Source organism: Leguminivora glycinivorella, chromosome 21 (assembly GCF_023078275.1).
Source record: "Leguminivora glycinivorella isolate SPB_JAAS2020 chromosome 21, LegGlyc_1.1, whole genome shotgun sequence".
Classification (NCBI taxonomy): domain Eukaryota; kingdom Metazoa; phylum Arthropoda; class Insecta; order Lepidoptera; family Tortricidae; genus Leguminivora; species Leguminivora glycinivorella.
The window spans coordinates 832,331-859,180 of NC_062991.1; the positions used below are offsets into that span (position 1 = coordinate 832,331).

At 33.4% G+C, this 26,850-nt stretch overlaps 1 protein-coding gene and 1 long non-coding RNA gene across 5 annotated transcripts in view; one reads left to right on the plus strand and one right to left on the minus strand.

Moving 5' to 3' along the window:
• Positions 1-286: 286 nt before the first annotated feature.
• LOC125237542 (trehalase-like) overlaps positions 287-26,850 on the minus strand; it is a 150,348-nt gene continuing 123,784 nt past the window's right edge. For 2 of the 4 annotated variants that reach the window (XM_048144665.1, XM_048144666.1), the window contains exons 14-16: positions 23,885-23,896; positions 22,290-22,428; positions 287-1,187 (exon numbers count right to left, since the gene is read on the minus strand). In XM_048144665.1, the coding sequence (XP_048000622.1) occupies positions 1,061-1,187; positions 22,290-22,428; positions 23,885-23,896 (278 nt within the window). In that variant the 3' untranslated portion in view covers positions 287-1,060. Of the gene's footprint in view, positions 1,188-20,431; positions 21,038-22,284; positions 22,429-23,884; positions 23,897-26,850 lie in introns of those variants that run through there. The other 2 variants (XM_048144669.1, XM_048144667.1) reach the window with 2 other exon arrangements.
• Positions 7,811-8,922, plus strand: LOC125237543. Its single transcript, XR_007178343.1, has 2 exons — positions 7,811-7,910; positions 8,748-8,922. It is a non-coding gene; the product is annotated as an uncharacterized LOC125237543 (long non-coding RNA).

Here is a 26,850-nt window from a genome sequence, read left to right on the forward strand (position 1 = left end):
CCTATTATTGAGAACTCTTGTCATAGATATGACCCAAAGTCACCGATCTAGATTTTTGGTTGATTAACTATAATTTACTAGAGTCTGACCGAGTTAACTTTGGACGTCATTTGTAAACTCAAAGTATGGCTATGTCATTATGGCACTGGTCCCAACGCGAGCTAGTAAGCTATGAGCTATCGGCTATAAAAACGAACAAAAGATAATCACTCCCGTGTAAATAAAAGACACACTGCGATGTTTATAGTTACTGGCCCAGCGGTGAGCTATTAAAATCGCCGTGTCTCTTTTATTTGCACGGGAGTGCTTATCTTTTGTTCGTTTTTATAGCCGATAGCTTACTAGCTCGCTGTGGGACCAGTGCCTTAATCTGTACTACATAGGATTAACTCCGAAGCATTTAGCGTGAATATCGAAAACGTCTACTTTTCTAATTGTTATTTTTTTGAAGTAAACGAGAAAATAACTATTTTCGATTTCAATACTTACTTTCGGGCATAGTTTTAGCCATTGAAAGGAATACAAACACTTGTTTTAATTCAACTTTTATGGCTATAGTATTTTACACGTTTTTAATTCTTTTAATTCCTTTTCTATAGCTTGAGAGCGTTTTCACATTATTGGATCCGACATGGAATGGATAATGTGAAAACGCTCTTTAGACAACATCAGAGAATGAACGTTTTCTAAAATAAATATTAAAAACCTAATTTTACAAATCTAGATTTTCTTGTCCTTTTTCTCCTACTCAGAATTGTCAGCATTCCATCTTACTTGAAATTGAATTCGAATCGACCGATTTTTCAATCTCGAACGGACGATTTCGCCATTCGGAAGTCTGTGGAAGGCATGGCCACTCGTTTTTAATTCTATTAGTAGAATTTATATAGCTAGTAGAGGAGATATGAATGAACGAAATTCACAAAATAGAATGATCTTTCATAAATCAGCCTCCAGGATTGAGTGTGCTATTGATCCGTTTTTAAGAACCCAAGAAGATCAGAATCTGTAAGAACAAGGTCTTTGACTTCTTTAGACAAGTTTAAATAGTAGACAAGTCTCATCGCAGCCTGGTCTTGGCTCCATTCATGCTGCGCAGCTCCATGTACGGACGAGAGAGGAATTTGACGTTTTCACCGATCGTAGACAGAGGCTGGTAGTCTCGGCGCTTTCGGTACATCATTATTCTGTGGAAGAGAAGGTTCTTGTTAGGAATATTGAAAATTGAGATATACAACTTTAAGGAAAGATTCTTTAGATCAAATACAGTTAATTTCTGTAAGAAACTAGCTTCTTAACTGTTACGGTTATCGAGTTATTAAAAAAATAAATATAATTACTGAACACGTGTATCTCGTGAGCCTTTACCAATTCCTAACGTTATTTGTTTTGGCATGTGCCGTCAATCACTTGACACTAACTTGAATGTTATTCTTAAGGGTCTCTCACACTAATAAATTCATTTATTATGTATGAAAATGATGATTTTTTTTTGCGAATTTAACTAAAAGTGATATACAGGATGGTTCCTGATAATGAACCTAGCTAGGTGTCGAATTTAACGGAAAACGAAAAAAAAACACGGTGTATAAATGTTGGGTATGAAGAGGTAAGATACGCGTACAAGAAAGACTTCTTTTTTTAGACTTTTTTTTTGTATTTGTACTTTTCTATAATATTATGTGTAGTTTTTAGTTGAAATTCGACATTTAGAGACCTTATACATCTCTAATCATTGTATAAGTACGTTATACTTTAGTTAGAACTTAGAATTAGTATTATCAATTGTAATTTCAGTTCAACTTTAAATGTTATGTATATATATATGACGTGTAAAAATGCCCCTGTGGCCTATTTGCTGAATAAATGATTTGTAATTTGTAAAAATTTCAACCAAGAAACAGGAACATGATGCAATTACCTATTTATCTGTATACATACATACATACATACAATCACGCCTGTATCCCATGAAGGGGTAGGCAGAGCACATGAAACTACCCAAGTTTCAGTGCCACTCTTGGCATATAAGGGGTTGAAAGATAACGAAACTGTGACATTGCAGTGACAGGTTGCCAGCCTATCTGTATAAGTATGTATATCATAGATTAGTACCCATAGTTCAAGCAATATTAATTTGAGGCTGGGCTGATCAGTGTAAGGTGCCTCCAAAGTTTTTTTGACAAAGTTTTATAATGTTTACAATAGATAAAAGCTTTTATGCATCTGTCATTTAAATTTTTGTACAATTAATTAACACTTGTAAATATCATATTTATAACAATAAACGGCAATTAAAAATAGAAGACATGAATGTTAAGGTACCTATTAAAAAGCGCTATATGTTCAGAAAATTCCATTCCAGAAAAACAAAAAGAAAACTCTTTATGATTTAAAAATATCACAAACAATGAGACACATGGAAAAATTGCGACCTTATTGTAACGGTCGTGACACAATTTCCAATGACAAATAAGTCAATATACAGTGTGTCACCACCACCCGGACCTTCGTTATAACCAATAATAAATAATACAGTCATTTAGCAATCGTTTGTGCATATCAGCAAATCATAGTTATTTAAATTAATATAATAATTTTCCGAAATCCCAACATTCAATGTAACGCGTGCACTTCTTAATTGTCATACAACTCTAAAGTTATTTTAGTTATCTTTTATTTGTATCAGTTCGTTTTTTTTTCTTCATCATGTATATTTTTTCTTTTTTTAGATGGACTTTAACTCTATACATCTCTAACATCTCTTATTAATCATAGTAGCTTTGTACTTTGTATAAATTATTGAAATTAATTTCCATAGAGTAGGTACCTAGTCTGTTAATATTTTTTTTTGATGAATACTTTTGCTTTTTAAATAGTATCTTGTCCCATAGTGGATACCCCCCTCCAACTGAGGGGGGACTGAAATCTTCTCGAGGCTGAGGCGTAGGGTTAGAGCCGGCGTAGCTTTGTTTGACGTTCATATGCGCATTGTCACAGATTAATAATAAGTTACTAAGCATTGTGATATGCCTACTTGGAAAATAAATATTTCATTTCATTTCATTTCATAACTCGCATCGCTCGTACTTATAGCTGTCATTGCCCTCACTTGACAAGTGTGGGCTGTACATTGCTGGCAATAATTTTTTTGTTAGAAAGTTTATAAAGTCAAGATGTTTAGTTATTATTTCAATTAAGGGCACGGTTAAGTTAAATAACTATGTAAGATTACGTTCCTTTAAAAAAAAAGCCCACTTGTTGGTAACACACTGTATAAAATAATATATGTTATACAGAGTGTAAGTGTTATGTGGGCAAATTATCATGAAGAGGTGTTTTTAAATTATGTTAATTTACCTACCCCATATATTTTTTTAAATGTCTCAACAGCAATATACTGCAGACATGGTTGCGATGATAATCAATGACAACTGTCAACGAGCGTTTAACGCGAGTGTGTTTGCATTAAGTACATTGCGGGCTGAATTGTTTTGTATAGATAAAGATTTTATTTCAATTTTAAGTAAGTAGGTAATTATTTGTTTAATTTTGTTTCAAAAGTTATCTAATTACATTTCTTACGTCCTATCATTATAATCATCTATACTCATCGTGAAGGAATTCCCTGCGCCAATGACTTTCGATTTGAATCTATTGATATTATGATAATTTCTAAAGCCCATCATATTAACAACATCGACTTTAAGCAAAATAGTATCCTATAATTACTTCTCAGCTCATTATTTCTTTGATATTTGACATCAAAGTTGAACAACTTTAGACCCAAAAACTGTTTTTTTGGTTTAGTTTAAAAGTCAACCCCTCCTTGCATTTTTAGAAAAGTCGAAGGTATACCCAAACGGTGTCGATTTTATGTAAGACCCTTCGCTAAAATCAAATTTCGAAAAAAGTGTTTTAAGAACACGTTTAAAAACCATATATTTTTTATTTTTTTTAAATATGGTTCTTAAAAATAGAGATAAAAGATTTTTTTATAGGTCATTTTTTACACAGATTGACTGAGCCCCACGGTAAGCTTTAAGCTTGTATTGTGGGTACTCAGACAACGATATATATAATATACATAGAAAACATCCATGACTCAGGAACAAATATATCTGTGCTCATCACACAAATAAATGCCCTTACCGGGATTCGAACCCGGGACCGCGGCTTAGCAGGCAGGGTCACTATCTGCTAGGCCAGACCGGTCGTTAACAGCCAGATTGAAGAACCGATAGCCATTTGTCTTATAATTCTATCTGTGGTGCTTTAGGATATTCAACTCAAAATTCGTCGAAAACCGCGTGCAGCCCCTTAAGATTCGCCCGTATTAACTTTACACACTGTATATAACCTAGGTAACAAGGCTAGTCTAAACATAATTATGCACGTTTTATCACCTATACAAATGCAGGTGCTGCATGCGAATGACGTTATTTCATTATTTGTTTGTATAGTCGACAACAATATTAGAGAATGACACAATTTTTTTTTATACTACGTCGGTGGCAAACAAGCATACGGCCCGCCTGATGTAAAGCGGTCACCGTAACCTATGGACGCCTGCAACCAACAGTGTCACATGCGCGTTGCCACCCCATTAGAAACTTGTACATTACCTTTTGCTGTGTTAAGTACACAGCAAAAAGGAGTGTACAAGTTCCAAGGAGGGTTCGGGTTGCCGACGACTCAAAGGACAATAGACGGAACAAGTTAGTTCCGTAAGTCCTCCTGTCATCAGCACACCGCACCCTCGTTGAGCTCTGGCAGCCTTACTCACCGACAGGAACACAACACTATGAGTAGGGTCTAGTGCTATTTGGCTGCGGTCTTCTGTAAGGCGGAGGTACTACCCCAGTTGGGCTCTGCTCTAGATTCGAGCGAGACGATATCCGCTGTGCTGTGCCCTACCACACGAAGCGGAATATCATCCGCTATGCCCTACCTCACCGCTCGGCGAGTAGCTATGAACATCGCCGTGTCTCTTTCATTTGCACGGGAGTGCTTATCTTTTGTTCGTTTTTATAGCCTCAAGGGGGTTTACAAGGAAAAACATACATATATTATAATGTATTTATTATTCCCCGCGTGGTGCCGAGTTAAGAATTTCACCACCCTCTTTCCTCTGGTGGGTGTCGTAGAATTCAGATCTGGTATATGGATTCAATTGCCTCTACAGTTTGCGTTGGCCTAGCCAGATCATACCAATCAGTAGTAATCCATACTAATATTACAAACCGGAAAGTACGTGTCTGTTTGTTTGTCCGTCTTGCACGGCAAAACGGAGTCGAATTGACGTGATTTTTTAAGTGGAGATAGTTGAAGGGATGGAGAGTGACATAGGCTACTATTTGTCTCTTTCTTACCCCCCACTTCCCTGAAATGGGAGGTGGGAGTTGGTATGGAGAATTCCGCAATTTTCGAATTTAACGCGAGTGAAGCCGCGGGCAAAAGTTAGTTGTACTATAAACTAAACACAACATAATTACTATGTGAAACTTTGAAAAAATATGTTGACTTAATACTTAAGTAAATGTTTTTAATTAAAGTTTTCCTTATGTACTTAAGTGCTACGGTTGTGTTTTTCCACAGGGTAAAGTAAAAAAGTAACATGTTTCACACCTGCATGTTTTTCGATACCTATATGAGGGGTTTAATTGTTATTCAAACCACAGAATATATAATAGTACAAGTACAGAAGGCTCACTCCTTTGATGTTCACAAAACGCCGCCATTCTAAATTCTTACCTACATTAACAAACGGACCGCACGCGTGCAGACGACATTGAATTTTATTGCGCCGCGCGAAGGTCGTCGCCAGTGAATGGGCCGCGAACTCGCGGCCGCCGGCATGTACTTGTAGCGCGGCGAAAGGATCGCGGAGTGAGCCGCCCTTGTTCAAACTTAGGTAAATGTCAATGAAGGATTAGTAAACATCTAAAAAACTAGTTGTGTCGTGATTTTTGATTAGTGAAGAAAATACTTAGGACGTTATTAATTAACAATTTTAAAATTAAATTTGTATTAAAAAAATCCGATGAGTGTTTATTATTTGAAAAAATACGAAGAAAGACAATACGTAAGAATAAGTTACTTGCCTAAAATTTAACGTTTTTTTTTTTTTATAAATGGACTTACTCTTGACCACAGACTAGCCAAAGGCAAAGACGTGGCCTACGATGGAGTGAGCTCGCCCAGATGATGCCTGTTCACTCTTGATTTGAAGGTTGCCGGGTTATATGAGCTCGGAAATATAGCCGCCGGCAAGGAATTCCACACCTTGTGCGCATAAGAAAAGAAGAAGCAAAGCGCTTCGTGCGGATTCGTGGAATATCCACCAAGTAAGGATGGAGACCGGCCGTGCGTCTAAGAGTCCGATGGTAGAATGGGGACGGTGGAATAAGTTCGTGTAGCTCTTGAGCACACTCCCCGAAGTGCAACCTGTAAAACACCGACAGACTAGCGAGCGTTTAAAATAAAAGTAAACTGAATTAATATTTTACACAATAATATATGTTATCAAACGATAGTATATTTCAAGTCGGTCCTTATGCTAAATAGGTACCTTAAGGTTAATTACGAGTGCAGATAACTAGTTAGTTAGTTTTGAACGTGTTATTTACCGAGTACGTCCTATATCGTAGAGGTGAAATAATTGTATCGCGAAACACACAGCTTAAGTCATCTAACCACAATTTTTTTTTTTAATCCGCGACCGCGACATAGTGGACCGATTTTCATGAAACATGGCTAAGAACACTCCCGACTAACTCAGCTTTCAAACAAAAAAAAATCGAAATCGGTTCATCCGTTCGGGATCTACGATGCCACAGACAGACAGACAAACAGACAGACAGATACGTCAAACTTATAACACCCCATCGTTTTTGCGTCGGGGGTTAATAAGTAGTGAGTAAAAAATATAAATTATGTCTCGCTGCTGAAAATACTTACTTCAAAAACAAAATATTGTTATACTTATTTTAACGCAAGTTCAAAATGAATAGAAGAAAGATTTTTTCAAGAGTAAGAGAAAAACAAGGAACAAAACCTTTTTTTTATATATTACCTGAAAACATGAGACATCGCAATAACTTCTTGTGAGTCTAAAACCCAGTAATGTAGGTAAATGGTGTAAAATTAGAATTTTCCAATTCTAACCTCGTTTTTCAGTTTTTATTCAAGATAGATTTTCGGCTCTGAGACTTCTGAGAGAAACGATAGTGTTTTAACCTCACTATAAATACATATAAGGTGCATTAGGGTAATTCCGAAAGTCGTCTAATTACGAAAGTCGCAAAAAAATCACCATTATTTCCATCATATTAAGATTCCCCTTTCGGAATTACCCAAGCATTTCTGTCATTCGGAATTACCCTAATGCACCTTATACCTATTATGAAAGATGTTCCGTTCACTTTAGATTAAATAAATAAATATTATAGGACATTCTTACACAAATTGACTGAGCCCCACGGTAAGCTCAAGATGGCTTGTGGTGCAGGTACTCAGACAACGATATATATAATATACAAATACTTATATACATAGAAAACATCCATGACTCATCATTAGATTAGATTTCTTTATTTTATGATAAAAATTACACTATAAATTTGCTACATGTCAAAATTATGTTTATCTTCTCATCATGATCGTTAAAAATTACATAATAGATTCCAAATAAAAATAATTGTGTCTCCCAATAAGGATCGTCATTTACAAAGAAATTAAATAGTGGACCCTCTGTTACTAGCATAGCTGTGCTACCGTGCGCAAACGCAGCCTATCTCGTAAACGTTCGCTAGTGTAGTTTCGGCGACCTACATGTTCACACGTGTTATAAAAAAAATCTATAAAATAATTTAATGTTTTGTGAGTTTTATCGCGTGTTTGAAAATACCGTAAGTATTGACATGCCTTATTTTTTTTTAAATATGTAATTTTGCTGTTCCCTTCGATCATTTTGTTTAAAAAATGTGTATTAAGAACATTAGTGTAGTGATTTTTAACTTTAAAAATTCGTTTAGTAAAGTAAAAAAATTGTGTACTTTTTCTTAATAAATATTTAAACGAAATAAAGAAAAAAAAAAAAACACACTTGTGACGTTATTATTTTTAAAATATTTTGATGCTTTCTAAAACTGTTTAAATTTTTACATTGCAGAATTATTTATTTTGGTTATTATCTTATTATCTTATGTAAATTGTTAGTACAAAACCTTTTTTTTTAACTAATAAGACATGGGGAAATTTTTAATCATAATAAAATTATAAGGTACAGCGGGGCAAATCTCGACTGGGGGGCAATTGTAACTAATCCATTTTTTCCGTTATTACACTATGATGTTGAGTTCTACATGTATCCACTGAACATGCCTACCATATATAACTGGTGGACGCTCTATTTAATAATGCAAACATTGTAAAACATGGAAAAAATAAACCAGTTACATTTGTCAGTTATACTTATTATCCTATGAGTGAATTGTGCGAAATGTAAAATGTAATTTAATGTTTTACCTACAATTAAGTACCTACAATGTACTACTATAAGATGTTGACATGTAACACTGGTGTTATTAATAAATTATTGTATTGTATTGTATTGTCCCCCAGTCGAGATTTGCCCCGCTGTACCTTAAGTACGTTACACTTCGATTAGTATAGTTATTTTAAAAGTAGGTATTGTTTTTAAATTCTTACAATAATTTTAATATGAGCACATCATATTGTTTCAGAAAGATTTGTTATTCGTCAAAGGTGACGGAGTTCCACAGAGGTAAAAAATAGGCAAAAAGAGCATTTTTCGTTTAGTATCTTCATACAAAATTCTACACTAGAAAATAATAATTAAATTATAATTAATTAAGTATATCTAAGCCGTCTCTCTTTTAATTAAACTTATTAACTGCTTGGTGTTTCATTTTGGCGAACCCCATATAACACTACAATCTAAGAAAATAATAATAGATACATACAAACAATTATTGTCGTACCCAAATGTATGAAATACTATGACATGTAACATACATATAGGCATAATTATACCTGTTTTAATAGTAGGTCCACGTTTTCATAGTAATTATTAAATTAATTTATTTATCGAAAATAATCTATACCTAGTTAATATTCCTTAAATTCCAATCCCTATCAGTGAATTAGGCAGAACAAAACATAATAATCATAACATAATTTGAAGCTTAATAATTATTTTAGTTATAGAATTATTTCTATTTATTTTACAATTTCTTTCGTGGAGGTGTAAAATATAAATAATAATATGTTTTTCTTTGATATGTAACCGTCTAGAGCTATTTAATTTTATTAATATTATTATGTTACACTGAACAGGTACGATAATATATAATAAAACATTATAATAAGAATACAATATAACCGTGATTCAAAATAATTCAAGTTTCTAATGGGTTTGCCACCGACGTAATATAATAAAATAACAGTTTTATAAATATAAAAAAATACAATTTGTACCACACAATAATTGTCTACTAGGTCAAGGTATATTATTTCATATATTTGAGGTACAATTCGAGAGGTAGAATTTTTGTAAGTATAATTTAGTTATGCTATAAATGACTAAGATATTTATTTATGTCTTTGAGGAAATTCTAAAACTTAAGTATTTTTGATAAATTTTGTGTTATTAGATCCATATGTAAAAAATCCTGAAAGTTCAAACCCGTGTTATGGCACACTTTTATCCAAATTTTTCAAAAAACAAGTCCCAAGCGCAAACTTACAAACATTTCAGATTTAAAATAGGTACATATGCCTTCAAGGCTTTCTCCACAAAGGTTTTATCATAAAGTAAATCTACAAAATAAGCCTAAACAAACATAAAGCGTTAAACATACATACATGTATGTTTACTTATATGTAGGTATCGTACATATATGTATGTTTACACATGAGAATATAATTGAATAGTCGGTACACATCAGATAACTGGCAAACAATACTATACTTGTGCTGGTACAAGGTTATTGTTATTTTTCCATTTAAATTGTGGTACAAGTTGTAAACACTGAAGTAATCTCTAAAAATATTTATTTACCAAGTAGTACTTATAGCTATTTACTTCCATTGTTAAACGAATTTTAAAATAAGCTTAAATCTAGATAAAAATACAAATGATTAAAAATATTTAGAACATACTTAGGCATTACATTAGAAGATATTTTTTATCTGCAATTGTAAATAAGGCGTCTTTGAGTAACTCATAAACGCGACTATTTGTTAAATCCTGTTTACAAATTTACAGTTGAAATATCAATCAGTTCAAGATAACTGACAAAAAAAAAAGCAAAAACTAATGACAACCACTTAGTTGCGTAACAAAAAAAAAAGCTTCTAAGAAAGAACCCGCCATAATGATATGGCGAAAAATTACAATAGGAACACGATTCGTTTCTGACATGTAATTAGAGTTCCATGGGTGAAAGTAGGTCGCATTTGCATTATAATTAAACAGTTGACTAGCGCATAAATATCGACAAAAAGTTAAGTGGTTTAGTAAATAAAATTTGAAATGTGTATGTTTTTCTATTATGCCAACAATAAGTAAATTCAACTTTACTCTTCAGTGACATAGGCACCAATAAAATGGTCTTAAACATATTTTTACTAAATATATACTAGTTTAATTGTTAGTAGTTTAGTTATTGTTAATTCAGTACAATAATATGTATTAAATTAAAAATTAAAAGGATTTTGCATAGTACGGTAGAAACGATTTTTTTTCTAGTTATTAGCTAAACAAATACAGTATTTAGAGGCCTCATAACAATCTGCTTTACAATAATTCTATCTTGTCATACAATGGGCTTTCAGTTCACCGCCGGACGACCAACTGACAGGCTTTTATCGTCCGACGAATTGATAGTGCGCTCCTTAACTTCAGAAATCGCTGTCGCTCCTACCTATATTCTGTACCATACAATACATATTTGAGTCCAACCGACACAATGCAGGGATGTGCGCTATTTGAAGGCCACTGCGTGATAATTGTTTTATTCTCGTAATTCGCGACGCAAAAGTCCACTTTTCTCACGTTTTTAAACATTTATGGTAGGTACTCGCTAATAATTGGTATAAGGTTCGACCCTATGTTCATAGCCAAAACTAGAGTACTTACATGTAGTTACAACATATATAATTCACTTAAATCTTTATTTTGTTATACATTAAAAGTATAATGTTTTGTCAGATAATGATATAGTAATTTAATGATAGGGTTGAACCAGGCTTGCCATTTAAATCTAGTAGTTATGTCATTATAATGAGTGATTTAATGATGCTTTATTGTACGCTTATTATACGGGAGTTGGTTACTATACATATTCAAGTCATTATTTTTACATTACATTGACTGTTACATTGAGATGTATTAAGCATTGATTCTTTCAAGACACGAATGATATACACGATGTATGTATGTATACATATGTAGCTAGCAGAGACAAGTAAGAATTGATACATACTCGTATAGTGTATCTATTTGCAACAATTATATGTAAAAATAACATATACATTCGGTCCCCTAAAAAACTTGCAATCTTATTAAAATTAATAATTCAAAGCGCGCTCCTATTAAAAATCTAAAAGTTTATAATCATACAGGTACCTACAGTATTAAAACAAATACATCCATACTAATATTATAAATGGGAAAGTGTGTGTGTCTGTTTGTTTGTCCGTCTTTCACGGCAAAACGGAGTGACGAATTGACGTGATTTATTAAGTGGAGATAGTTGAAGGGATGGAGAGTGACAAAGGCTACTTTTGTCTCTTTCTAACACGAGAGAAGCCGCGAAAAAAAGCGAGTATCCCATAAAGGGGTAGGCAGAGCACATGAACTACTAAGTTTCAGTGCCACTCTTGGCAAAAAGGGGTTGAAAGAAATCCAAAATGGTCCAAATCGAATTAAAATAAATATTTACATATACTATAGTTACGTTTAACGAGTTAATTGATAATAATTAATTCAAGCTGCATTTCGTGACTCGTTAACAGTAATCTTAATTGCATGTAGGAAATAAGAAGATAAGCAACTAAGTAAAAATGTCACTTCATTGCAATTTAAAAAAATGGCAGCAATTTGGGGCGAGGCCAAGTGAACGCTTTAAGGTAAGTTATACAGTTTTTAACTTAATAGCAACCTGCAAGAGTTTTTTTAACCTATTTCCAGGCCCCGCAAATCTAGAAAGTTTTATAAGGTACAGCGGGACAAATCTCGACTGGGGGGCAAATGTAACTGGTCCATTATTTCCATGTTTTACAATGTTTACATTATTAAATAGGGTGTCCACCGGTTATATATGGTAGGCGTGTTCAGTGGATACATGTAGAACTCAACATCATAGTGTAATAATGGAAGAAATGGATTACTTACAATTGTTACAGTCGAGATTTGCTCCACTGTACCTTACAAAATCCAACGTATATCCTAAATAGTGATGTTTTGGCGATAGATTTTAAGGAGAGTAATTTTTGGAAAAGTGCAATGTAATTTTTCCCCTGATTTGCAGTGTTTAGAGAGTTGACACGTACTATCAGCTGAAAAAGTGCATGGAAAATGTATCAATAAATTCATTCATAATTTCTCCACGCACTTTTTTGTGTACGTGGTATATAAAACGTACTATGCCTGGAAAAGGGTTAAAATAGAATTAAAGACAGAACTTAATTCTATCAACACCAAAATTGTATAAAAAATTATGTAAATTGTAATGAATTATAATAAGTAGTTTCTCTAAATACGATGATTAAATGTTTTTTATTTTTTATTTAATTTAATGGTGTTTAATAAATACTTTAAAACACAATATTGAAAAGACATGTAAGATCTTTATTTCAACATACAATTATTACGAAAAAAATTCTCATAAATGTTTAACAATTTTTCATACAAATCATCTTATCAGAATTCAGATGCTGTAACTTAAAAAAATACAATAAAAAATATACGTCAATAGAATAATTATCTTGTATTCTAAGCTGAATGTTAAACGTATTCTAATCTCTTAAGCAAATAGGTATAATACAGTTAACAGCACGGAAAAAATAGATTATGGTTACCTACTTATGATATGACTTGGCACAAACAGAAATTCATTGCCAAGGTGAGACGATCTTTTCAAGGAATTATCTAATAGGCAAGCATAAAGTATAAGTAGTAACTCGGCAACCTTCAAATCAAGAGTGAACAGGCATCTTCTGGGCGAGCTCACTCCATCGTAGGCCACGTCTTTGCCTGTGGCTAGTCTGTGGCCAAGAGTAAGCCCATTTATAATTTAAAAAAAAGGTAAGCTACTAACTAAGCTACATAATTAAAACATTTTTATGCCTCAAAGAGTTCTGAACAATAAAAAATCAACAAAACTTTTTTGTCTCAGGGCCATATTGCTTCTAAGAAAATTTCGCGCTGTCCACTATCCGTTTTTAGGCTTCATTTTGTTATTGTGTGCCTTCACGTGCCTTCAGGGTTTGCGTTGCGAGCTACATCAGAGCATTCCATCATAAGGACAAAAAGTGTTAATGGAATCGCCTTTGTCGGATACGACAAGCAAGATGATGATGATAGGTGGGTAGTGGGTACGCTAATTGATGTGGACGTAATACATTGCGTTCTAAATTATTATGTATACAAAAAAACCTCATCTATTAATAGTTATTTGTTATACAAGAGTGCAAAGTTGTATTTTAACGCCGAGTGTGGAATTGAAAAACGAGCAAGCGAAAGAATTCTATAGTTGAACCACGAGCGAAACTCGCAAGCTCAGAGTTTTTCAATACACGAGAAGTAAAATACATTTGCACTCGTGTGTAACACAAAACTTTTCCCCTCACTATAGCGAGGAAAGTACAAAGCAAAAAACGCGTTTATCACTGCTTCCAGTAGTTCCACAGGTGGTAAAACATCTTCATCACTAGATGAACCCACTTTTATCAATTTTAAAGCAGAAAATTTGCCTCTATTCAAGGTCAAATTACTTTATCCACTAGTGGATAAAATGCGTTTTTACCCGCTGGTATTAAAGGACAAAACACGTGTGTCCGAGCTAGTGAGGGGAAAAAAACAATGTAGTTTGGCTCCTTAGGTCCGATACTACTTAATCGTTATTCAAATATTCGCTCGTGTGGAATACACACATTGTATGCAGAAATCTATTAGGGACACAAAAGAAAACCTGCAGGAAACATAGTTTGTCTAGATTGAACAATCCCTGAGTTATAAATAGCACCGGCATGAATGTTAGATCACTACTACACGAGGGAAGCTGGCGGCTACGGAAGAGACGGGAGTCTTGAATGGCAAGTATTTAAATAGGTAAGTATTTTATATAACCTAACCACAAAATTAAAATTTTGAAAAAACCCCCGACCGCGACATAGTAGACCGATTTTCATGAAACATGGCTAAGAACACTCCCGACTAACTCAGCTTTCAGACAAAAACAAACTAAATCTAAATCGGTTCATCCGTTTGGGTGCTACGATGCCACAGACAGACACACACACAGACAGACAGACAAACAGACAGACAGGCAGACACGTCAAACTTCTAACACCCCGTCGTTTTTGCGTCGGGGGTTAATAAAAGGATAGCAAGTAAAATTGCCGATTTTCACGTAAATGTACTTTTTTAGAAAATGGTTTTCTTTATTAATTCAGAACGAAAGTATATCGATGAAAAAGCACGTTTTATTTAACAATAATTAAAGAAAAAAAATGTTAGCGTTAGTCATTATATATTTATCTAAGGGTCACTTGTACCACCGAAAATGGAGGGTTAACCCGAGATTTTATATGGAATTTGACAGTTGACAGCGTACAATAAATTACAGTAGGTACCTATAGTTTTTATTACAGAATAAATAATATTTATAGATTATTTTAGTACCTACCAATTCCGATCCCTGGTCCCTACTCTTTACTACGCAGACAGGGCTTCTAAGTATTATTACAGTGCTTTACAAGGCAAAAAAGGACGGAAGGAAAAAGAATATACATTGTTCCAAAAAAATATTTTTTTTCCATAATTATAGATAACTTTAAGTAGATACTCAAGCGCGTACAGGCACTTGTCGGTGGAATAATAGGCTAGTTTCCTATACTTAAAATGAAATATTTTAAGCAGTGCACGCAATAAAGCACCACATAATTAGAAGAAAAATGTGGACAGTAGTTATGTTTAAGCATAATTTCTATTTAATAAGCCAAAAAGAAATTTATAAAGTAAATTAATTGACCATAATTATGACGTCACTCCTTAGTATTTCATAGTAATTCCATATTAGCAAATCGTTTTGACAGTTCTTAAAGAGAAGCTGGTTTGACTAGTAGGAAACTAGCCTATTGTCACTCTTCTTTAACTCAGTAAAGTTAATCAAATGACTCCACAAACCTGCGAAACTTGCGTGCAAAATGGCGGATATCTCTCTTCCGTTAATAAAAATCCGGAATCAACCAGAGACCCCACAAATTGGCTTTAAAAATAAAGGACATCGTGACAAGCCAAAGCTGTCTATCCGTAAAACAATTTATACTCATTAGAGGATCTAGTATATCTTGAACTTTATTATGTAGGCGACTGTAGGGTTTTAGAGGTCAGAGATATAATGGTTTGATTTTGAGACCAGGTGAGGGACAAAGTAACACGACACGAGAAGTCAGTGGAAATATCCTATTAAGGCACGCCACAGACAGTCTTAAAAATTCATAATCTTAAAAAAGATTTGTATGCAACCTGTCAGTTCAATCTGAAAATTCTGTCAGTTTGAAGTGACAGGTTGCATACAAATTTTTTTAAGATCATGAATTTTTAATAATGTCTCACTGTCTGTGGCGGGTCCATATTGGCTCATATAAAATTATTTGTTATAAAATTATTGTTTATACCGATTTGTGCTCCGAATGATCATTTCTCATAATTTTACTTATCATAATTTTGTTTCATTATTATCAATAGTACTACTATCACTGTTCATAATAATCATTTAGTCGAAAATTTTTAATCATAAATTCTATACAAATATTTAATAACATTCATAATTTTGTGTTTAAGAAAATCATTCATCATAAAATTATTTAAAAAGTTTTGGGGAAGTTATATGAAAAACTTGTGCCATTTATAGAAGCGCGCTTGAAGCTTTTACAGTGACATATACAATTTACATTAAAAATTCGTTTCTGGTTCGCTCACGGTCAACCTAACACGCTCCTCCTCGCTACGCTCGTCGTCGCACCTAACTGGACTATCACATGTGATGTCTGTTCTGTTAACAATAATATAACGATAAATTATATTACTCGCAATCGTTATGATCAATAAGTATATAAACATAAACATTAGTATAAAACGTATTTATGATGAATGACATTATGAACATAAGTCATTCGAAGTTACGATAGTTATTAACATAAAATTGTTATAAATAATGATCGTTATAATGTAAAATTGTATGAGAAACATTTTCGGACTACCAATAATCTATATAACAATTTTATATGAACTTTGGCGCACCCGTCTGTGGCGTGCCTAAGGTAATAAATTGGTTATTTTAGTACTTTTAAGTTTTGTAAAAAGTACTGTAAGTATACCAACGGTTTTTACTCGTAGCTTTTTATAGGTAAATATGAGAGAAAAAAAGGATATGATGAGACAACAAACATAGAAGCGAATTAGTAAATATGTGTATCTAAATATTGTAATAAATAAATCAGGAATCATAATATTTTCAACGGACAACTTTTTAATTTTCGCTTTCCATTTCGGCAAAAGTTTGTATTACAGTCTACGGCAAAACTTTTTAGTCCTATTATAGTTTGTAACATTCTTATATGTAAGTATATTATTTACTTATGTGAGTAAGATTTCCACCGTAGATTCCAAACTACTGAGAGAATTAAATGAATGAGGTGACAATCACAAATACACATTTTAGTGATCAGTCCGACGTAAACTGTTTTTGCTACATTTAGACTACTCTACATATGGAATTGTACCAGTACTACTATTTCCTTTAACAAAACGAAGCAATGCTATACATAGCTACACATTATTATAGGTTATTAAAGTCGGTTACAATCTCAATGTCAAGTTGAACATCCGCCTTTTAGACTCGGTGCCATCTCGCGAGTCACGACTGAGGCTCATTTAAACAGCAAATTCTTGTTATCAAACATGGGTTGAATATGATCAGCGGGCCGATTTTTGAGTCTTACGCGTTCGAATTCAGAAAATTGTCATTGAAAATAATAAGCAAGTCACCGTTTTCAACCGGTGTTTTAGTGACAAAATCCCGTATGCGAGATTCAAAAATCGCCCACCAGATAATAAATAATACAAATCTCTAGAATCTCTTGATGAAGCCCCAACTAAGTTCGCTTTCAAAAAATCCGTACGAGCTCTCTTTGCTAGCAGAATAAAAAACTCTTAGTTTCACATGTTTCGTCTATATGTATATATATATTTGGTGTGGTTGCTGGTAAATTATGTATTTTTTATTTTGAACTGTGATTTATTTGTTTTTAATTGTACTGTTATTTTAATTGGACCATATGTTGTCTGCAATAAACGGATTTATTATTATATATAGTTATATGTATTTGTAAATTATATATGCACTTATGTTTAGCTTATTTAGTATGCTTTCTTTTATTTCCTTTGTTTTGATTCTACTGTTGTAATTGTAGCACCGCTCACAGTCTCTTTGCTTAGCCTCGAGATTGACTGGTAGAAAATTATTTAAAGCATTAAGTCCGCCTTTTCGTACTGCAAGATTTTTCTTTTGTGCAATAAAGATTAATAAATAAATAAATAAATGAAGGGTATGTGACGTCACGATACACTTTATTACTGTTCAGCTTTGACCTTGCATTTTCATTTTTAGGGTTCCGTAGTCAACTAGGAACCCTTATAGTTTCGCCATGTCTGTCTGTCCGTCCGTCCGTCCGTCCGTCCGTCCGTCCGTCCGTCCGTCCGCGGATAATCTCAGTAACCATTAGCACTAGAAAGCTGAAATTTGGTACCAATATGTATGTCAATCATGCCAACAAAGTGCAAAAACAAAAGATGAAAAAAAATGTTTTATTAGGGTACCCTCCCTACATGTAAAGTGGGGGCTGATATTTTTTTTCATTCCAACCCCAACGTGTGATATATTGTTGGATAGGTATTTGAAAATGAATAAGGGTTTACTAAGATCGTTTTTCGATAATATTAATGTTTTCGGAAATAATCGCTCCTAAAGGAAAAAAAAGTGCGTCCCCCCCCTCTAACTTTTGAACCATATGTTTAAAAAATAGGAAAAAAATCACAAAAGTAGAACTTTATAAAGACTTTCTAGGAAAATTGTTTTGAACTTGATAGGTTCAGTAGTTTTTGAGAAAAATACGGTTAACTACGGAACCCTACACTGAGCGTGGCCCGACACGCTCTTGGCCGGTTTTTTTATGACATTTAGCCAGTTACTCAATAAAATTCATATTATTTTTATAAAGTTGGAGTGAAATGGCGGTACCTTTCAATATTATGGTTCATAAATTAGGTTGACATAAGGTTATGCTTACTACCCTCGGTCTATATTTTTTTCTAGGTCTCACTGGTATCTGTCAGACATTAACATTGAGATCCCGGGCAAAGAAATGTCACTGTTGATAACTAAAACTTATCTAAGTATATACACCCTGTTTTTATTGAATTCCGTTAACTTTAAGGGAAGGTTCTTTAGATCAAATACAATTAATTACTCTAAGAAAGCTTCTTAACTCTTACGGTTATTGAGTTATTAATAAAATAGAAATAATTACTGAACACGTGTGTGACAATCTTTACCACTTCCTAATGTTATTTGTTTTGACATGTGCCGTCAATCACTTGACACTAACTTGAATATTATTCTTAAGGGTCTCTCACACTAATTAATTCATTTATTATGAATGAAAACGATGAAAAAAATGTTTTGGCGAATTTAACTAAAAGTGATATACAGGGTGGTTCCTGATAACGAACCTAACGACATGTCGAATTCAACGGAAAACAAAAAAAAACACGGTGTATAACTGTTAGATTACAAAATATACTAGCTGAATTGATCTAAAAATAAATAGGTAACATAGTAATGCTCGTATATTTTATAAGTTCGTGCATTTATTTACATGCAGGAAATGGATCAGTAAATGGAATATTATACTTTTTTGATGGGCATGAAGTTAAAAGGGACCAATTCATATGTATAATTGTATATGTACCTACAAGTAGTTGAATAAAAAAGTTTATTACATTAAAACCGGCCAAGAGCGTGTCGGGCCACGCTCAGTGTAGGGTTCTGTAGTTTTCCGTATTTTTCTCAAAAACTGCTGAACCTATCAAGTTCAAAACTATTTTCCTAGAAAGTCTTTATAAAGTTCTACTTTTTTTTCCATATTTTTTAAACATATGGTTCAAAAGTTAGAGGGGGGGGAGGGTCACACTCTTTTTCCTTTAGGAGCGATTTTATTAGATTGCGAGCCTTTAGGAGTTAGTTGACTACGAAACCCTAAAAACGTACAATTGTTGTAGGTTTAAAGAAAATGTCACAGTTACTTTAAATGCGCTTGAACCTGTCAAGAATAAGAACTTGACCATTGGATTTCTAAAAATAAAGCATTACAATATAAAACTAGTGTATATTATTTAATCCTCTAGTAAAAGATATTTTATTTTCACATTTTAAATTATTAGGGATTTCCATCGTAGGTATAGTCAGCTGCAAAAAAAAGTAGACCCCCTGCCATACAAATTTGTATGCAAGGGGGTCTTCTTTTCTCTGCAGCTGACTGTGCTATGAGCACTTAGCAATAATTAGTAAATTCTTGTTGAAATGTATAATATATGTACAAGTAGTTAATATTCTGCCTTTATATATTACGACAAAAACCGCAATCTAGAGATTATGAGAATAACATATATTTATTTTGTTAAATAAATTATAACAACCGAGTTAAACATAATTAAGTAAAGTTTTAATACTAAAATAGCAAAATATGGTAACTTATTATAAATCTCCAATAGTATAGGTATCATTAATTAACAAATAATGCGAACTACTTATATCAAACCTGAAATTATTTTTTACCACAAGATTTCTTTATATTTTTAAATAAACATTAATTTCTATAACTTATAGATAAAAACATATGTGTTTTTGAAACAGTATAGTCATACATGTAATACTGACAATTAGATTACTTATATCACAATAATTGATAATAAAAAACTCAGCTTACCTTTTTTTTTGTAATAACATATTTTATTAATTGTTTAACAATATTGATTTAATAAATCACACGCTTATTAAATAAATAAATTAAAAAATAGCATTAATAGCATTCTTAGGGCTTATAAAATCATAGAAAAGAAAATAATTTTTTTTTTGTTTTTTATCATGCAGAAACGTCTGCGAGCGATATTACATATTTTTTTAAATTAAAGGAAAAAATTTAATATTAAATTTTGTTGTTTCCTTGTCTATGATTTGAATATTCTTGTAACAGTTCTAACTATAGAAAAAACTTGTACTGAATTATTTAAAACTACTTTTAATTGTAAATTGAAAATAAAAAATAGTGTTATATCGGTTCTGTACTTGGTTTAAAAAATAATTAGATACAAAACCCTGAATGAAGCACCAAACAGTTTTCAAATTTTAATATAGAAGAAAATTGATTTAAATAAAAAAAAATCTTTTATTAAAATACGACATGAAATAGTAGAAATTAAATGAAATTTAATTAAAAGAAATCCATGCAAAAGTAGTTGTCATAGAGCTAAGTGTTTTACGTCAAAAATGTGACAGTTACGAAGAAGTGGTGCCCTCATTTAATTTAATGTATTAATTAATACTTGTTTATGTCGCACGAAGATTTAGCTGTAGAAAACTATTTGTACTTTCATGGAAGAATAATGGAAAGATCTTACTTTGAACGGGTCTCGTGCTCCTTAAAGTTGAAAAATAATTGATATCTGAAACAAGATTATTCATATTATCTTTTGCACAAATAAGAAGGTCATACTTATGAAGATCAATATTGCCACGGCTCATGGAAGCCTGGGTCCGCTTTGACGACTAATCCCAAGATTTGGCGTAGGCACTAGTTTTTACGAAAGCTAATGCCATCTGACCTTCCAACTCTAAGGGTAACTAGGCCTTATTGGGATTAGTCCGGTTTCCTCACGATGTTTTCCTTCAGCGAAACGCGACTGGCAAATATCAAATGACATTTCACACATACTTAAGTTCCGAAAAACTCATTGGTACGAGTCAGGGTTCGAACCTGTGACCAAGTCGCACGCTCTTACCACTAGGCCAATAGCGCTTTTTTTCTTCTTGAGTAGGTTTAAATTCAAATATAACGTTCTCTGTTTTAAAAGTTGGTCTGTACTTATGAAAGCAATAGGTTTATGGAACCGTACTAAACTGACGCTATAACCAGCAGTGCAGTGGCATGGACTTATACAGGGTGGAAAGATAAGTGAGGCCCTGGAGAGAAACTACCTTAAATGCTTAAGCTGGCTCATTTTATATAATTTTAATGTTTAAATGTGTATGATAATATTGTTTTTTTTTATCTGATTTTTTTTTTTTACCTAAAGAAGACATTCCTTTATTAAAAAAAAAACTTCATTTAAAGATTTTCTAAAACTCGCTTGCCTTGACTTATCTTTCCACACTGTATAGTTCCTGTATCTTATATTTTCTCTTAGAGTACATGACGCTGGATACTAACCTCACCCTAACGTCCCCGCAGCTAGCGAAGCCGCAACAAGTAGTGCGTGGCCACGCCGCCCGCGCCGACGTGAGCTGCCACCGCCGCCGACTCCGCATCGCCGCCGCCGGTGCCAAACGCGTCCGACGCCGATAACTAACCTCAACTGCTAGCGATGGCGCAAAAACCAGTGCAACAGCATATTGTACCCATATTGCTACGTGTTTCTTATATTGGTTCTTAAAATACTCGATACTAACCTCACCCTAACGTCCCCGCAGCTAGCGAAGCCGCTACAACTAGTAGTGCAGTGGCCATGCCGCCCGCGCCGACGTGAGCTGCCACCGCCGACGACTCCGCATCGCCGCCGCCGGTGCCAAACGCGTCCGACGCCGATAAGTAACCTCAACTGCTAGCGATGGCGCAAAAACCAGTGCAACAGTATATTGTACCCATATTGCTACGTGTTTCTTTATATTGGTTCTTAAAATACTCGATACTAACCTCACCCTAACGTCCCCGCAGCTAGCGAAGCCGCAACAACTAGTAGTGCAGTGGCCACGCCGCCAGCGCCGACGTGAGCTGCCACCGCCGCCGACTCCGCATCGCCGCCGCCGGTGCCAAACGCGTCCGACGCCGATATCGTGTCTGTGGACAGTGTGACGGTTATGCTCCGTATTTTTGCAAAATATTATATGGAAAGCTTGGCGCGGGTCCGCACGGTACCAGTTCCTAAAATCTTAAGTCTTTTCAAGAATCACTCTGTTGAAATGAAAACCGCATAAAAAAAGTCGAAATTATTAAATATAGGTATACCTGTGTAACTTCGTTTCATAAGGTGAATCTATTAGATGTACCTATTAACTAACATCTGTAGAAAACAGCAGCCTACTCGTAGTTACTTTTCGTATTTCCTATTTATCACATTATCAAATTTTATCACAGTGTTCTTTGATTCTGTAATTTTACACGGTTATGTAACTAAAACGGTGGGCGTCTTCATTTACTTAAAAATAATTTATTTTACATTCATATGAACTTCACAGAAAATGTAAAAAAGTAAAGTGCGGGTAAAAATACAAAATTTAATACATAGCCAGCCATATCATTTTGAATCACGAATGAGAAGAAAATATGATAATTTTTCCTTGTATAATCTGACCAGATTAAATTTTGTCTTTAAATAATGATGTCAGCTAATATAAAATACAGCAATATAACAAAATATTTTGTTTTCACGTATTATGTAAGCGAAACTAAAATACTTATAGAAATAAATGCATACGTACCAATTAGTGTTAATAAGATCAAGTAGTGTAAATTCCAGTCCACCATTAGCATTTTCAATGTAGGTACAGTCGAATTCATTAATATCTGTACATTTCTTCACCTTAACTCGTAGTAATAAGGTGAAAAAATGTACACATATTTATGAACTGGACTGTAACCCAGTGCATTAATTCTAGAAAGGTGCCAGTTTATAAAAAAAAAACATACCAAAACCACAAAACCAAAAGATCGCCCACCGCATGCAAAATAAACTAAAAAGTATATAAATAAATTATAGTATAGTAATTACAATAAACCAATGTAAATAGCATAGCAAGATACATAAACTTTTATCCTGTAACTCCTATAAGTAAGTAAAAGATAATATTGATATAACATTTTTGACCCAGCCCTCATTTGTCATATTTTTCTACGGAAATTCACTTAATGAGAAATGTAACCCTTACATTTACAATATAAATAAAATAATCTAGACTACGAAAACTATAGGTGCTTATTACATTATTAAAAAAAATATTGATTTTTTTTTTTGCTTTTTTTTAATAAAATAAAAATAAAAATATTTTTATTGCCATAACTACCAACACAAATTCATGAGAAAAAATTACAAACAAAAAAGATAAAATTAAACAATGTAGCAAAAAATAAGAAATAAAAAAAATAAAAAACCTAAAACTTTAATTAAACGGGTGCCCCGTAGAGAAATATAATATGACAAAATAAGCATCACAACACCCAACAGTACATAAATACTTAAGTCCATGAATAATAATAGCAAATATAAAATACAACATCGAGCAAACTACTGACATACCTAAATCACCGGCTGCGTCGACGATGATGGGCGGGTGAAAGGAAAAATACACGCATTAATGACAGAAATACTAAAATTAAAGTATTTTATATCTACTGGGTCACTATCTTTTCTTTTTGTGGACAAATGAGTATAGTTATGGAATTATATTTTCAAGAAACAAACTTTGACATCCCGCCTTCTTCAGTTTTGCGTGGTCATGATCATGCATGTGTTGGATTTGTCATCATAATATTTAAAAATGTAACATTTGAAGGTACTTTTCACTCAAACATTTAGATTTAAAGCAATAATGCTAATGGACAAGAAAACCGGGTCGATCCGGCCACTTTACCTGAGTTGGTTATAAAAGGGGCTGCTCGCTGACGAGCAGTCACTTTTAGTGCTACCAGCGCCACGAACAGAGATAAGTACCTTTATCTGATCATTTAATAATAATAATTGCTCGAATTAATTTATGAAATTTTATATTTTAAATATGTACCTTAATCTGATTATATAAGAATATAATAGTTACCTGGATTAATTTATGAAATTATATTTTGAGTATAATCTGATTATTTAATAATAATTATTACCTGAATTAATTTATGAAGTGGATTAATGAAAATGTAATTAAAAAGTTAATGTGTTTTAAGTATTTCGTTATAAATAACTTAATAACCCTGTTTATGTCTAATTATTTAATAATACTTATCCGAATTAAACTGTGGGATTAATTAATGAAAACTACCTGAATAAATTAATGAAATTGACTAATGAAAATGTAATTAAAAATTAGCAACTCAATAGTAACCCTGTTTATGATTTTGAATGATTGACCCCCTTGTCAAGTGTTCGAGGTGTTTCCAATTAGTAAATACATGATTGGTGTCATTATAACCAACGCAGTTTTATTATGTCCCATATTTGCCAATTGAATTACATATTTACATTTATCCCAAAAACAAATCAGGATTGCTTAAACGACGAATTGCCCGAATTGTAACACAAATAGATGTTTATAATTATTTTATCGGGTACGTATCACAATGTCTATAGTTAAAAAACCTAACGTTAAATGACCTACCTAAAATCGAAATACCTAATGATTAAATCCGAAAAGCACTTGAATCGTCGACAGACAATTAATCGAATATTATTTCAAAGACAACGTTTCAAATAATTTCATTTCATCGACACTTCATATCGTAGAATCTACTTATATAAAAACGAAAAACCAGAAAGGGATAAAAAACGAGGGAAGAAACGAGGGTGTCCCTCTACATTCCTAAGAACGTTAGTTCTATTATCACTTGGCCTAACCGTTTTGGCCTAATGGGCATGTAACCTAATAATCAATTAGCATAACATCATACTTGGCATAATGTAATGGAAGGCCTAATCTTTATTTGTCCTATTTATTATTACTATATTACTTAAAAGGCCTTATTTTATTTGCAATAAAATTTATGATCATAAAAACTTTTGATCTATACTATTATTCCATAACCCTTTTCGCCTCAAATGTATTAGCCTAATATATAATCCGTATAACAATGATTGCCCACATATTCATTGTTTTAAAACATGTCAGGCAAAACATGACAAACAAAAGTGGGTTAGGTGAGGTTAGAACTGTGACCATTAAAGAAACGACTTGTTGCAACAAAAGTGGGTTAGGTTAGGTTAGAATTGTGACCATGAAAGAAACAACTTGTTGCAACAAAAGTGGGTTAGGTTAGGTTAGAGCTGTGATCATTAAGGAAACGACTTGTTGCAAGAAAAGTGGGTTAGGTTAGGTTAGAACTGTGACCATTAAAGAAACAACTTGTTGCAACAAAAGTGGGTTAGGTTAAATATGCAACAACCACAAAATCGACTTCTTGGCACAAACTTGGGTTAGAACTGTGTCCATGGAAGAAATGACTTGTTGCGACAAAAGTGAGTTAGGTTAGGTTAGAACTGTGAGCCGCGGATGCACTTTACAGCTTCCCGGGACCCCGCACACAAAGCGGTGAGAGGACACCGTGGGGTTTAGTGGGTAGGGGGGACTCTTTACAGCCTCGAGCCCCACATAACCGACCGGGTCGCCCACCATCCCAGACCCGGCGGTATGCGTAAACGCATTCCCCACGAAAAAAAAAAAAGGTTAGAACTGTGACCGTTAAAGAAACGACTCGTTGCAAGAAAAGTGGGTTAGGTTAGAACTACGACAACCACAAAATCGACTTATTACCACAAACGTGGCTTAGGTTACATTGGAAATATTAAGCCAAATTACATGGTGACATGTGGGACATTTAAATAATACTTCTACAAAATTAAAGTAGGAGCAAAAATATAACAACACATCATATTAGTTTAAATCGCTTTAGGAGTAATAATTATTAGGCCATACAGTGCATTAGAGAGAGAAAGGATTATGACAATGAACTATTATGAAAAATTATATTAGTACAACGAATGAGTATGCCAATTAACATTAGAACGCAAAATTTTAGGACATAGAAATTTCACCCAAAACAGAATAGGGCAACCACAATTCGGGCATATCATCATTAGGCCAACTGATCATTATAGCAAAAAGTTTTAGGCGGAACAAAAATAGAAGAAAAAACTTTAGGAATCTAGATACACATCCAAGAAACGAGATGGCGCCTTACAAATTTTAAGAACTTTTGGACCACGTTTCTCGGATACAACGCAAGTATCGTAATAGAAAACTATTTAAATCTATTGTCTGAATATAGGAATAGAAAATGTATATGAAAGCTGCCGCTTACGCTGCGTATTTATTTTACAATTAGCTAACGAAGATTTCATAAAATTCACCATATCAAAACTTCGGCTAAGTTCGGGATCCAATCGGCACCTACTCGGTCTTTCGTTTCGCAACAGTGGCATCTTACCAATGTCACCAACTTAATGTAAGCACGTTCAAAAACCTTAATATGTTAAGCAATTTGTCATAATTATTTTATGTT